General features: G+C 45.8%; 1 protein-coding gene across 1 annotated transcript in view; it reads right to left on the reverse strand.

Annotated features, from left to right (window-relative positions):
* The window catches only part of LOC123953831 (cytochrome b5), a 37331-nt gene extending 30834 nt beyond the window's left edge, over window positions 1-6497 (reverse strand). The window contains exon 1 of the mRNA XM_046024258.1: window positions 6254-6497. Within this exon, the coding sequence (XP_045880214.1) occupies window positions 6254-6382 (129 nt within the window). The 5' untranslated portion in view covers window positions 6383-6497. The remainder of the gene's footprint in view (window positions 1-6253) is intronic.
* Window positions 6498-13397: the final 6900 nt, after the last annotated feature.

Here is a 13397-nt window from a genome sequence, read left to right on the forward strand (position 1 = left end):
ATCTCAGGGGTCCTGGGATTGAGTCCCACATTGGGCTGCGTCAGACCCTCTGCTCATTGCGGAGTCTGCTTCTCCCCTTGTCTCTACCCCTGTTCATGCTTTCTTTAAAATAAATAAAATGTTTTTAGAAAAAATGAAATAAAGTTGTATTTTTAAAGGCACCAGAAAAGAGAGGATATCCATAACGCACAGCACATATTCCTCAAAAATTGTATTTCAAGTGAGTATTTGTATTTTGAACCATTTTTGCTTTTAACATTATAACTGGGTGTGTGTTCCTACTAAATAAATATTGAACCTTCCATACAACAAAATTTTAACTTACTTGGGAAGAAAACTTTATCTTAATCAAAATATTTATATATTTTCCAAGTGCTTACATACATATTTTTCTAATATTCACAAACTTGATACAAGGGACAGATAGTCCCCATTAAGAATAAAGAAAATGATCTACAGATTTTACCTAACTCACCTCAAAATGGGTCTAAGATGAGACGTAGTTTTCTTAACCCCCATCCAACACTTGGAATGTCTAGCAGGAACTGGCTTGTTCAAACTTCATTATATTAAAAGGCACCCACTGCACGGCACCTGGGTGGTTCAGTGGGTTAAGCCTCCGATTTGGGATTTCCACTCAGGTCAAGATCACAGGGTCAGGGGCGCCTGGGTGGCACGGTGGATTAAGCCTCTGCCTTCGGCTCAGGTCATGATCTCAGGGTCCTGGGATCGAGCCCCGCATCAGGCTCTCTGCTCACGGGGAGCCTGCTTCCCCCCCCCCTGCCTGCCTCTCTGCCTACTTGTGATCGCTGTCAAATAAATAAATAAAATCTTTAAAACAAAAAATGCAGGGTCATGAGATGGAGTGCCCCCCCTCTTGTCCTGTCAGGCTCTCACTCAGCAGGAAGTCAGCTTGGACCTCTCCCTCTGTTCCTCCCCCAGCTCGTGCACGTCCACATATTCTCTCTCTCCCTCACACTCTCTCAAATAAATTTTTCTTAAAAAAACAAAAATAAAAAGGTACCCATTGCTTGTCTTCTATGGTTCTGGAGGACTTTTGGAATAAAGACACCGGCATTCAATAGAAATGAGAGTTATTTACTCCTTGATTTAGCCAAACTGGCCTGCATAACCTACTCTTCCTTCCTTTGGAATTTCCATCCACCTTAAAGATAAACAAAAGTCAAAAGTTAACAATCTGGAGTGTTGCTTTTTATTGTTAAGTTTTTTAATGTTTCAAAACAGAGTAGTAGCTCACAAGCACTCTTGAAACCTCCTCTCAAAAGTAGCAAAAAGTTACCGAGGGAAAAAAAATGCAGAAATGTAAAAGACCTACCCACAGGCTCAGAGAGCCTTATGGCTCTGCTGCCTGTGCACCCAAGTCACCTGAGCCACGTTTACCCCTAAGAACCCCTTTATATTTTCCTCCTACGGGCTTCAGTATTTTCTAAAGTTTTATTTACCAAACTATGACTGTGAAATAATAACATTCCTACTTTATAGTCATCAAAGACATATTTGCAACCATAGCTCTTTAGTACTATCAGATTCAGAGTGTTATCAATTTTCCTCCAAACAAGCAAAGGAACTTAGGATTTAGCCCAAAATAGGTCACACACACACACCCCCATCAAGCTATACTGTCCTCGTGTTTTTCAGAATTAAGGGCTTAAGTTTTTTTTTTTTTAAAGATTTTATTTATTTGACAGATAGAGATCATAAGTAGGGAGAGAGGCAGGCAGAGAGAGAGAGAGAGGAGGAAGCAGGCTCCCCGCCAAGCAGAGAGCCCGACGCGGGGCTCGATCCCAGGACCCTGGGATCATGACCCGAGCGAAAGGCAGAGGCTTTAACCCACTGAGCCACCCAGGCGCCCCAGGGCTTAAGTTTTAAGCACCCACTTTCTTCCTGGGTCCAGGAGAACTGAGGTCCCCCAGGATAGGAACCACTGGTTTCTGAAAAGTAGGCAACCATGTTCAAGGAAAATAACAAAAAATAAATCCCTACATCAAAACTTGCTATTATGGGGCGCCTGGGTGGCTCAGTGGGTTAAGCCGCTGCCTTCGGCTCAGGTCATGATCTCAGGGTCCTGGGATCCAGTCCCGCATTGGGCTCTCTGCTCAGCAGCGAGCCTGCTTCCCTCTCTCTCTCTCTGCCTGCCTCTCTGTCTACTTGTGATCTCTCTCTGTCAAATAAATAAATAAAATCTTTAAAAAAAAAAAAACAAAAAAAACTTGCTATTATGAACACAGTCTCTGAAAGCAAAAATGAACCAGGAGCCAAAAGCTCTGTGAAGCAGAATGCTGGTAAAGGAAATCCAGGGTGACAAGAAAATGTGCTACAGAAACAAGGAGGCACCAACTTGACACAAAGGCATTCTCTTCTACCACATTTTTTAGGAAGATACCAATTTTATAAATCAAACACCTATTGACTGGAACTGAAAGCAAGTTAATATAACTTCATTAGTTATAAAATGCTTTCTTCTTGCCTCCCACAACTCTTAAAACTGAATACACACTGCTGCCTAAATCACAGAAAGGGAAAAGCAAACCATTTTTTTTTCCTCCTGACCCCAAAGGCCTACGTTTTCATTTCAAGTAACTGTCTCTCAAAGCTCCATAGTCATTAGTCCTGCTAATAATATCATCAGATGAGACAAAACCAAACTTCACGAAATTAAAAAACTAGAACTGAGGACTGAAAATAAGAAAATCTACTCTAAAAAAATGCAAGCAATAAAATCCTGTAGGTCAACACAGATAGTAACTGAACACCTGCTGGTACTTAGCTTGCCATTAACAATGAGCCAGCCTGCCCTCTCAGGTATCTACCGCCCTCTTGAACAACAAACCAGTTTTTGAAGGCTATTATTTCAAGAGATAGAGCTCGTTGCACAACTTAAAAACTTCACCTGTGCTCTTGACTGGAAGCATATAATTTTTATAATCCTTTCTCATTTCCACATCGCCTGCCAGATTTACACCTTTACCTAAAATCTCCCATTAACACTCAGCTACATCAGATACTACAGAAAACGAGCCACCAGCCCACCCTGCGCCCAACTAGAACAGGGGTTTTCGTTTATCCACGTGTCTGGTATTGTGTCATGTGTTTAACCTGCATTATTTTAATTCTTATAATAACCCTGTGACGTAGACACTATTACCGTCCTCCACTTTATGTTAAAATAAGGCATCTGAGACACGGAGAGTGTAGGCAGCAGAGGTACCCCCTTCCAGCCATCACACTACACATTTTCTCAACATGAATGCAGGAAAAAATACTCTGCCATGAAAAGTCTTATTGTCCATACAGATGGGTGAACTCATAGTAGAGGGCGATCTAGAGCCCATAATGACTGAAAGTTCACTTTAGAGGTAGGAAGTCTCTCACTCCAAAAGAAAAAAGAAAAACCTTTCATACTTAGGTAAATTAGGGAAAGCAGAACATTCTTTAGTTAACACAGAAAGGTTTCATGAAATCCTGGAGCTTTTAAAATGATGGAAGAAATCAGCAGGGGAGGAAGGAAGAGAGATAACCTGGGCCCCTTTCTCTGTTTCAAAAGAAGTTAAGAGATAAACAGTACTGGCAGAATAAAGTAACGGAAACAGGACAGATCTAGGAAGAATTTTACACCTGGCAGAGTGGCCTGCAGAAGCGGAGAGGATTTGTGTTTAAGATGCAGGAAGCCACAGGCAGGGACCCTAGGATGGGGTATACAATTTGGAGAGGCCTCCACTCCTGCCAGTGGGTCCAACTGCAAAATGTCAGCCACTTTGCTCCGCTACCTTAATCCAGTCCCCACTCTGTGCACCTGCGTTGTCCTTGCCGCCCTGCCAACTGTGGACTTCAGGGCCTCTTTACAGAGCTCACGCCCGAGGCTTCACACCGCCCTCCTGGGTCTGCTCCCTACTCAGCTAAACCCAGCGGACACCAGCACTGCACTGTTTCCTGCACTAGTCCTGCTTCCTCCAACAGAAGCTTCTGGGAACAGAAACGATGCATCTTCCTCTCGGGTCGTAATCTCCTGAGGGAGACACACTCGAAAGAGTTCAGAAGATACTGAACTTACTGAACAAAAGGAAGGGCACAACGACCAGACAGTAGTGGTGCCCCAAACTCAAGTCACAGGCGGGCTCTAACGGGGAGCCTTTTTCCAAGTGCCAGTTGAGAAAAGGAAACGGGAACCACCGTAAACTTGTTTTCATTTATCTCACTATAAATAGTTTTTAGTTATCTCACTGTGTTGGTTATCAAATACTAGTGAGAAACTCATTTCACTGCATTTTACCCATTACTAACACATTCTTCTCAAGCTACTTTCAGAGTACTGAAAACGATTAAACAAAAGACTTGGTCCTCAGCTAATTTACCCCTCCAACAGCTTGTTCGCACCTTTTACAATTTTATTCAGAAAATTCTGTGCAATTCTTTTTCCCGCCTCATAAAAATGAAATGTAAGTGGCTTAAAGTTTAGTAATCTTCTCTTCCTTATTATCTCCTTCTGAGAAATTTACCTTTAAAAGTTACGCAAAGTACATTTTTAGAACAGTGATTCTCCACTAGGAGTGATTTGTGGACACTTCGCAGTATCTGGAGACATTCTGGCTGTCACAGTCGGGGAGGGAGTGCTGACATCTGGTGGGGGGAGAGGCCAAGGCAGATGGCTGTACAACACAATGGAGAGAACAGAACCCACAAAAGGGGGGAAAAATTTTTTTTTTCAAAAAATATCTTATTACCATTTCATAAATGCTGTTCTTTTCTACAGATGGAAACAAAGGACATGCTGAATCTTAAAATTCTAGAATTACACATACCATGGGAGAGGAAAAAGGAACAGGTGAAAGTAGACCTTTGGCATCAGTTAGCCCTGATGAAAGCGTGCCAGGTTATGAACTCCTGAAGCTTTCTGGCCTGTGACTAGGTAGAGGGACAGATCAGGTGTGCCTCCCTACTATAAACCACTCCTCAATCGGAACACTATTTTATCTTCTGGCACACCGCCAAATGGCAATTGAGGAGTAAAATATCTTATTAATAAACATCACTTTCAGCTTTTTAAAAACACAGCTTTAAAAAAAGTTCTCAGCAAAAGTCCCTTGATGTACATTGTGATTCAGCTTTTACTTCCATTTCCCCTCCAACTATGTAAAAAAATTAGCATCACTAAACATTGTCCTTTGTCTGGGGGGAGGCGCACGGGAGGGGGGCGGCAAGGAGGGTAAGTGTTGAATTCGGATTCATGGTTCAAGCTCACCCAGAGTGATAAAACAAACCCAGAGGTAGCAAAGAAAAACACCCCAGAATTTACTGCAAACATTGTAACCTAATGCAAAGAACCTCATCAAAGCAACGTTTTCCTTTAAGTCAGGCGAAGTTAGTCTATAACTCCCAAAGCTAAAGCTCAAGTCCCACTGGCGGTTCTCACCACCCATCCTTCCTTCTGTATCAGAGCCTCACACAGGCGGGTTTGAACCCCTAGTCCCGAGAGTCCAGCATCGTACCTCGCCGCGCTGTCCTTACTGGATGCTGTTAACAAGCACCGCACTCCTTCCCGGCGAACAGGGTGCGCGTGGATGGTGGGTGGGCCTGCGGCTGCCAGGGACAGCGAGTGCGGACTACACCCAGACCACGGGATTCAGGGTCCTCTCTTGCGGGATCTCACAGTTCTCAGGACGCGTGGTCTCCAACCGGCTTCTACTGGGAATCCACTCCCGGAATAACAGAAGTTCGAGGATCCTGGTCTCTCTTGGAGCGCCCCACCCCCCTACGTAAACTCATAAAGGGATCTTTCAAAATACTTCCGCAGCGGCGCCCCCTCCCAGGAAGGCAGCTCCGGACCCGACGGTGCTTCCCACCCAGCTCTAAGCGGGGCTCTCCCGCGCGCGCGGAGGGAGGCAGCTTCTGCCGGTGCCCGCACCCGCCGGCTGCTAAGATGGCTCGCCCAGCGACGCCGGCCGACGCGCGGCGTCACACTCCCAGGGCTGCGCGCCCAGGTGTGCAGACCCCGCGGCCGCTCCCAGGCGTGCAGAGGCGGGTGCCACTCAGGTGTCCGGATTCAGGGGGCGCCCCCACGTGTGTGAGCACAGGTGTGCACACACAGGTGCAGACGGAAGGAACCGCTCAGGTGTGCACGCACGGGCCAGCGCGTTCCACACAGCCGCACACCTCGACCGCGCCACGCTGCGAGCGACACAGTTCGCCCCACGGAAACCCCAAACCCAGTCAGCGCCACGTCTCTCCAACTCACCTCCTCCAAGAACTTGGTCAAATCGTACACCTTGTGGTGCAGAATCAACCAGGTGCTCTTGCTGTGGTTGTGCTTCTGGATCTCTTCCAGGGTGTAGTACTTGACGGTCTGGTCCGACTGCTCGGCCATTTCGGAACGCGGAGAGCCTCGGGCCGTATAGACACCAGCGGAGCCGGGAGGAGCGGAGCGCGCGTCTCAGCCAGCTGGGCCCGGGACCTTCCCGGGGCCCCGGCTCGGCGCCCAGAGCAGGGCGGCCCGCGCCGCGGAGGGGGCGGTGGCGCACGGCCTCCGATGAGTGGACAGGACGCGTGTCACTCAAGGGGCCCGCTCTCGGCCGACACCGTCCGCCAACCCGAGTGCGCCCCCGCCCAGCGCGCGGGCGTGCACTGGCTGCAGAAGGTGCCCTTCAGGAACTCCGTGGTTGGAGCGCGCGGAGGGCGTGGCGATCTGGGGCGGGGCTTCCGTTGCGTCTGCGCAGAAGGCTGCGGGACTGGGGGCGAAGGGCACCCAAAGTGGGCTACCTCCGTGGGGCGGCGGTCCAAGGGTGGTCCGCGGGCGTCAGCGATCGCACGCCACCCTCGCCTCGGTTTCGCAATCAGGTCAGACCAGCCAGCCCTGGATGTCATTGTGTAACCAAGTCGCTCCGCTGCGAATTTGTTAACTATTAAAATCTGTTAACGTGATGGGAGAGTCCCGAGCTTCGGGGACTTCAAACACGCAGTGCCTTCACTCTGCTTCCGAGAGCAGTGTGCTGCCCAGAATCGTCACTCAGGAATTGTGCTCGACATTCCCCTCCCCAGGCGTATCCGATTCTCACAGGAAGAAAACCCAGGGAAATTATTTGTGCGATACAAAGAAAAAAGTCCTTGTTACTCTTCAAGCTCTGAAGCACTTCGCTGTTGACACTGACTGGGCGAGTACTTGCGTTAGGGTCCCCTGTGTCTCTTCTCAACGATGTATTGTTTACATAAATCCCAAAGGATCAACAGCACTAGGACTCCAGAACAGCAACTCCCCAGTTTAGGGAGCACTCACAGGAAGATTCACAAATATCGGTGGGGGGGGGGGGGGATCCCAGCATATTATCAAGTCATCTATTAAGGTCCTTTTCACCAAAGGTAGTGAATTCTAAAAGGACCTACACAGCAGGTTACACATGTAGGTCATCCTCCTAGAGACAACACAGCTCGTCCATGTGAGAAGCCTCATAAATGTTAGTTCCCTTCCCCACTGCTTACCTCCTCCATAGGAATGCATGGCCATAGAGAAGGAAACATTTTTCCAAGCTTGCTTAATAGCCTGTACAGATGATGGAATACACTGGTCTCCACATACTGAACCAGCCTTGCATTTCTGAATGCACCCCACTTGTTTATTGCTAAATTATATTTTGTTAAAGAATTTTTTTTTATCTGTGTTTGTGGGAGAAATTGGTGTGCGGTTTTCTTTCACGCATGGTATTTATCTGGTTTGGGTATCAGAGTAACACTGGCTTCAGAGAATGAATTGGAAAGTATTCTCTATTCTATTTTTCTGAAGAGGTTTGTAGAATTGGTTTTATTATTCTTTAAAAGTAGAATAGGTAGAGTTCTCCAAGGAAGCCATACGGGCTTGCAGATTTCTTTTTAAGGAAGTTTTAAACCATGAATTTAATCTCCATAACAGATACAGGACTATTCAAATTATCTTGTTTCATACTGGGAAAGTTGTGGTACTTCATACTCTTTGAGGAATTGATCCATTTCATCCATTCATAATACTCCTTTATTAACCTTTTGATGTCTGTAGGGTTTATACTGATATCCCATGTTTAATTCCTGATATTAGTAATCTGTGACTTCTCTCATTTTTTTGGTTGTCAGCATTGCTAGAGATTTGTCAGTTTTACTGATCTCTTCAAAGAGCCAGATTTCTTTTTGTTTTTCTCTATTTTTTTCAACTTCATTAATTTCTGTATTAGTTCTATCTGTTTACCTTATGTTTATTTTTCTTTTCTTTTTTCTAGTTGCTCCAAGCAGAAGTTTAAATTATTGACTTGATACTTTTCTCTTTTCAAATGTTAACATTTCGTATTATAATGCTCCTATATATTTTAAAAATAGTAAACCAGATTATACTACTTCCCTAAACAGTTCTTAGAACAGCTAAATCTTCCCATGACTTCTAGCAGAGCACTGAGTCTCTTAAGACCATGGCTATATCTATAATCCACCATCAATATTGTTCCAGATTTCAGTCTCAGTTCCAAATCCAGAAGTGGTTAAAAATAAAACTTTGGCACTAGTGATCTGGATCCTGCCCCTGGTTTAGTGATGATTTATTCAGAGATGCATAGCTATGAGCTTGTCAGTTACCTATTCTAGGCATATCACTTATAACATGCTTAGGACAAGGTCTGGCACACAGACAGCATTCAGTAGATTTCAGTTAGTGCTGCTACTATTATTCTACAAGGCTTCCTTTTTCTAAAACACAGGTATGAGGAAATATCCTATATGGCAGGTGCTCCAAGGTGAAGTAAATCTAGGCAAATTTGGAAACAAACCTGAGAGATTAAAGAAAACAAATATTTACAAACTCCTGACTTCCCCTCCAGCAAAGACATTTTTATAAACATTTGGAAAACCAACACCACTTCTAAAGTTCCTCAGGTAAAAATGTACTGTAAAAAGCACTGTTTCTTTTCCACTATAAGCCAAAAATAAGCAAACATAATTACATTTTTTATTCATTTTCTACTTCTGTCAATCATGCACAAGATGTGCTTGAACAGCCTTTCCCTGCCCATTGATAGTTAAATTCTCCATTATACCGGTAGAACCATAGAGAATTGGTTCCCTCAAACAAATGGGCCCTTCAACAAAGATGGGACTCCCAATTCAAATATCTACAGATAATTTGCATTATATCCAGGCCTTTTAAATACTATATTAGCAAAATTTAACTTTCTCCTTCAAAAAATATCTAAATTTCTCATCTATATAGCCTATTTTGTTGATTTCTAAATAATTTCCTATTAGCAATAATTTCCAAAATTTTCTAAAACTTTTACATTTTTATTCATTTTCAAATAAAGTACGTATGGCTTGAGGTTGTTTCTATCCATGTATAATACCATGTATAATACCAAATGTCAGTTGAGAATCTCTGTTCAATTGGACTGCAGAAGCAGAAATGAGGAGGAGAGAGCAATGGGTATTATCTGATCACAAAGCTCATCAAATATCTGAAGTTCATTGCTGAAGTAGGACAATTTTCCTAAGTTCAAACAACAACAATTATATATCTTATTGTAAATACATTCTTAGGCACATTTTCTTTGTATGTCCTTCTTTAGAAGCAGGCAAATAAGGAGGATGTTTGATAGCAGGACATGGATGCAGTATTATATTTATTTTTTAAAATCTTTTTGTCTCTAGCACAAATAAATAGAACAAGAGCAAAATGGTATACATAACAAAAGTTCCAGGTATCCTATTTAACTTTGTAAAGGGTTTAGGTTTCCAGACAGTTCTATGAAACAGTTGACGGTGTATTTCCCAAGTCAGAAGCTTGCAAATTATCCAAGTCATCCTCAGAATTGATTCCATCACCCAAGTCCCAGAGATTTTCCCTCTTAAATATCTAATGAGTGTTCTCCTCTTTTATCCCTAGTACTATTCTGCCAGATCTGCCTTTTATGATTACCTGCCTACCTGCTTACAATACCTTGACAGGTTCTCCTTCTAGTCTTCAATTCCTCAGGTCCATCTTCCATAGAATAATGAATCTAATTAAAATCTGATCACATCACTACTTGCCTAAGACTTTCCAAGGTCTCCCAGTAACTAAAGTTCCCATTCCTTACCAGAGCATCCAAGATCATTCAAAATCTGCCTCATTCCAGCTCCATCTTTTGTCATTTCCAGCTCAAACCTATAGCCTAGCCTAGCGACAGTGAGATCTGTCGCTGGAGACACAGCATCCTATCTTTACTTCCATACCCTTGTTCAAGTCCCCTTTTGCCAGAGGACTCTCTTCATTCCTTTCTCCCACTTCCTTTTTCTTGCCCTAGAACTCAGGGCCCTTTTTGACTCAGTTTAGTAGTCAGCACTGGAGGAGGCACGTGCTGATCACACTCTTCCCTTCCCACTAATGCCCACGCAATATTCCTTAATTCTCTGATTATCACACGCTCACTAAGTCATCAGTCTACACATCTGCCCTTCTCACTGGGCCAAGAGTTCCTGAAGGGCAGGGATAATTGGTCACAGCTGTGTCTTCAGCAGAGTGCCCAGAACTCAGTGTATGCTCAATAAATGTTTTTGGATGAATACGGGTATAAACTTACATAGAAGATTGCATGTAAGTACTTGGAAATGTCACAATTTTCCTTTAACCATACTGAAAAATGTGGATTAATTTATCTGTCACTAGCAAGAGGACTAGCCAAGTTTTCTAACTTTTCCCAAGACATCTACTAAAGATAAAGCTGTTTTCTTTCTTTCCCAGGCTAGGACACACAAAAAAAGAGAGGCTAAATGCAGCAATAGCATGAAAATAGTTTAAAATGAACAATGTGCACACCTAGGAGCAATCCAAAGTGCTCAATGCATCTGCATAAGTGTACAATGTGAATGATGGAGAGGGCAGTGGAGTTCTTGCAAGCCGGAAGTGCCATGTCGGAAACACTTACCTGCTAGGAGCATGTGGCGCGCGGGGCGTGCCTGGGCGCATGGCCTGCCGGGAGAGCGCGCGGGGCGTGTTGGGAGTACCGCTAAGAGCCACGGGGAGATCGCGGAGGTGGCAGGTGAGGAGGTGTGTCGACCCTCAGAGCAAAGGGCGATCGTCCCTGGGAGATGTCAGGGTGAGGGATGCAGAGAGGCAGCACGGAGGCCCTTGCGGCCCTGCCGTCCCTCGCACCCCTTCCTCACGCCAGTGAGGAAGCCTGTGGGTTCGCCTCAGGGCGCGATGGCTCTGAAGGTCTGTGAGTTCGCCTCACGAGGCGACGCCAATGTGAAGGCCTGTGGGTTCGCCTCAGGAGGCGACGGCTCTGAAGGTCTGTGAGTTCACCTCACGAGGCGACGCCAATGTGAAGGCCTGTGGGTTCGCCTCAGGAGGCGACGGCTCTTAAGGTCTGTGAGTTCACCTCACGAGGCGACGCCAATGTGAAGGCCTGTGGGTTCGCCTCACGAGGCGATGGCTCTGAAGGCGCTGCTGGTTCTCTGTGACCGTCAGGGAGCGGTCCAATGGGGACCCCGTCCCAGCGCCCTGAGAAGCGCCGCGCATCTCTGCGGGGCGGTGCTGCCGGCGCGTAGGGTGGGACGCGGCCCCGACTCCAGTGCGCCGGGCTAACTCCAGGAGGCCGCGCTCAGATGGCGTCGTCAAGCTGAAGAAAGACCTCGAAGGGGCTTCTGCGCGGCCCATCCCCGTCCGGAGAACACGAGGCCCGCGGGGGGCGGGGTAGGTTACGGGGCCCCTGCGGGCCCCTGCAGGCCCCTGCGGCTCGCTGACCGCACGTGTCGCCCGCACCGCACCCGGGGCTGGGGCCGAGGCGTGCAGCGCTCTGCGCGGCTTCCGGGGCAACCCGGGAAGGGGGACATGCTCTGAGCACTGCGGGTTTACGGCTCCGGAACTCAGAACGCGCCGACGGTAGCGCGGAAGAACGGGCACCGCTCCCGGCGTGCTCCTCAGCGGGGCCGTGGTGCCCCCGCGCGGCTCTCTGACCGGCCGCCGAAGGCCGGCGCAACTTCGCGGTGCCTCCTCCGCGGGAAGGTGTTAAAATCCGCAAGAGTCATCTTAGGGGGAAATAGGTCGGACGTGAAACTGGGCCGCGGCCATGGGCCTGCGGCTCCGACCTGCGGCTCCGACCTGGGTTCTGCCAGGCACATGCAGCGTGTGCTCGGCCGCGCCGTCGTGAGCTGTTCGCTTTATGCTCTGCCTGGTGCGCTTTGATGCCCTTTATCGCAGCGCTTCAGAGAAAGTGGGTTTTAGGCGAAACTGCGAAGGAGGTTGTCTTTGCCTTGGAACCTGTACTTTAAAAAAAAACCTTTTCGTAACAGTAAACGTTAAAATAGAGCAGGAAAGCAGAAGGAAGGACTGTTTTTACTTTTAATGCTGTCGGAAATCCCATTGATGAGGTCACTAACAACGTGTGGGAATTTGTGTTAACCTAAGAGTAGTTCCCAAAAGAACCAAGTGCCCTTCTGGAGACGAAACTTTAAAACACTCCTTCTTGAATGAGGAAGCTGCATGGGAGCCAGCCAGAGGGGCACTGTCCGCCGTCGCCTTAGACCACACACATGTGGTTCCTGAGATCACGCGTAAGACCGGTCGTATTCCCGATTCCTGGACTGATACGTGACTACGTGTCTTCTTAAAGGGAGAAAATGTGTTAGAATCTCAGTTACCTTCCCCTGCCGTGTGTGTGCATGTGAGAGAAGCTGAGCTTAACTCCGCCACTTGCACACTTGCCTGTTTTCTCTAACGCCCAGGACAGACTTCGAGGGTATGCTCTGTGAATTACCAGCTGTGAAACTTGTCCCAAATAGAAGTTTTAAAGCTAAGTAATTGTGGAAAAGGAAACTAGATAACAAAAATTAGACATCTTAGTAAATACTTCTTTTCATGTAAAAATATGAAAAATACATTCAAACTTGAAAAGCTTTAGAGATAACCTGAAGGAACAGAAGACTTCACTATACATTTAGATTTTCAAAAAATTATTACTGTCGTAGGAAACACCTTTTTTTTTTTCTAAAAACAAAATGAAACAAGAATAGCCAGGAACTTTAAGTTTCTTAAATGAAGACAATGGGATAGAAATATATCTAGTATCTAGATCAGAGTAGGCATTTAATAAGCAGTAGCTCATTTTTGTGTTATTATACTCAAATTATTTTACTTATGGTGTAGAACTTCAGCCTTGTAATTCTACATTATCTTTTTGGAATGATGAAGAATTTCCAGTATGTATTGTGATGGTTGCGTAACAGTGATACTAAAAACCATTGAAATTGATAATATAAAAAGGTGAATTGGAGGTAATTTGTATTACATCTTAATGATGTTTGTAACAAGTTCTAACAGGTTAAAGACTTTATTTATTGAGAAAGAGAGTGTGTCTTCATGGGGGAGTGGGGGAGAGGGAGAGAGCACCTCAAGC

The sequence above is a fragment of the Meles meles genome, chromosome 12, assembly GCF_922984935.1.
Source record: "Meles meles chromosome 12, mMelMel3.1 paternal haplotype, whole genome shotgun sequence".
NCBI lineage: Eukaryota > Metazoa > Chordata > Mammalia > Carnivora > Mustelidae > Meles > Meles meles.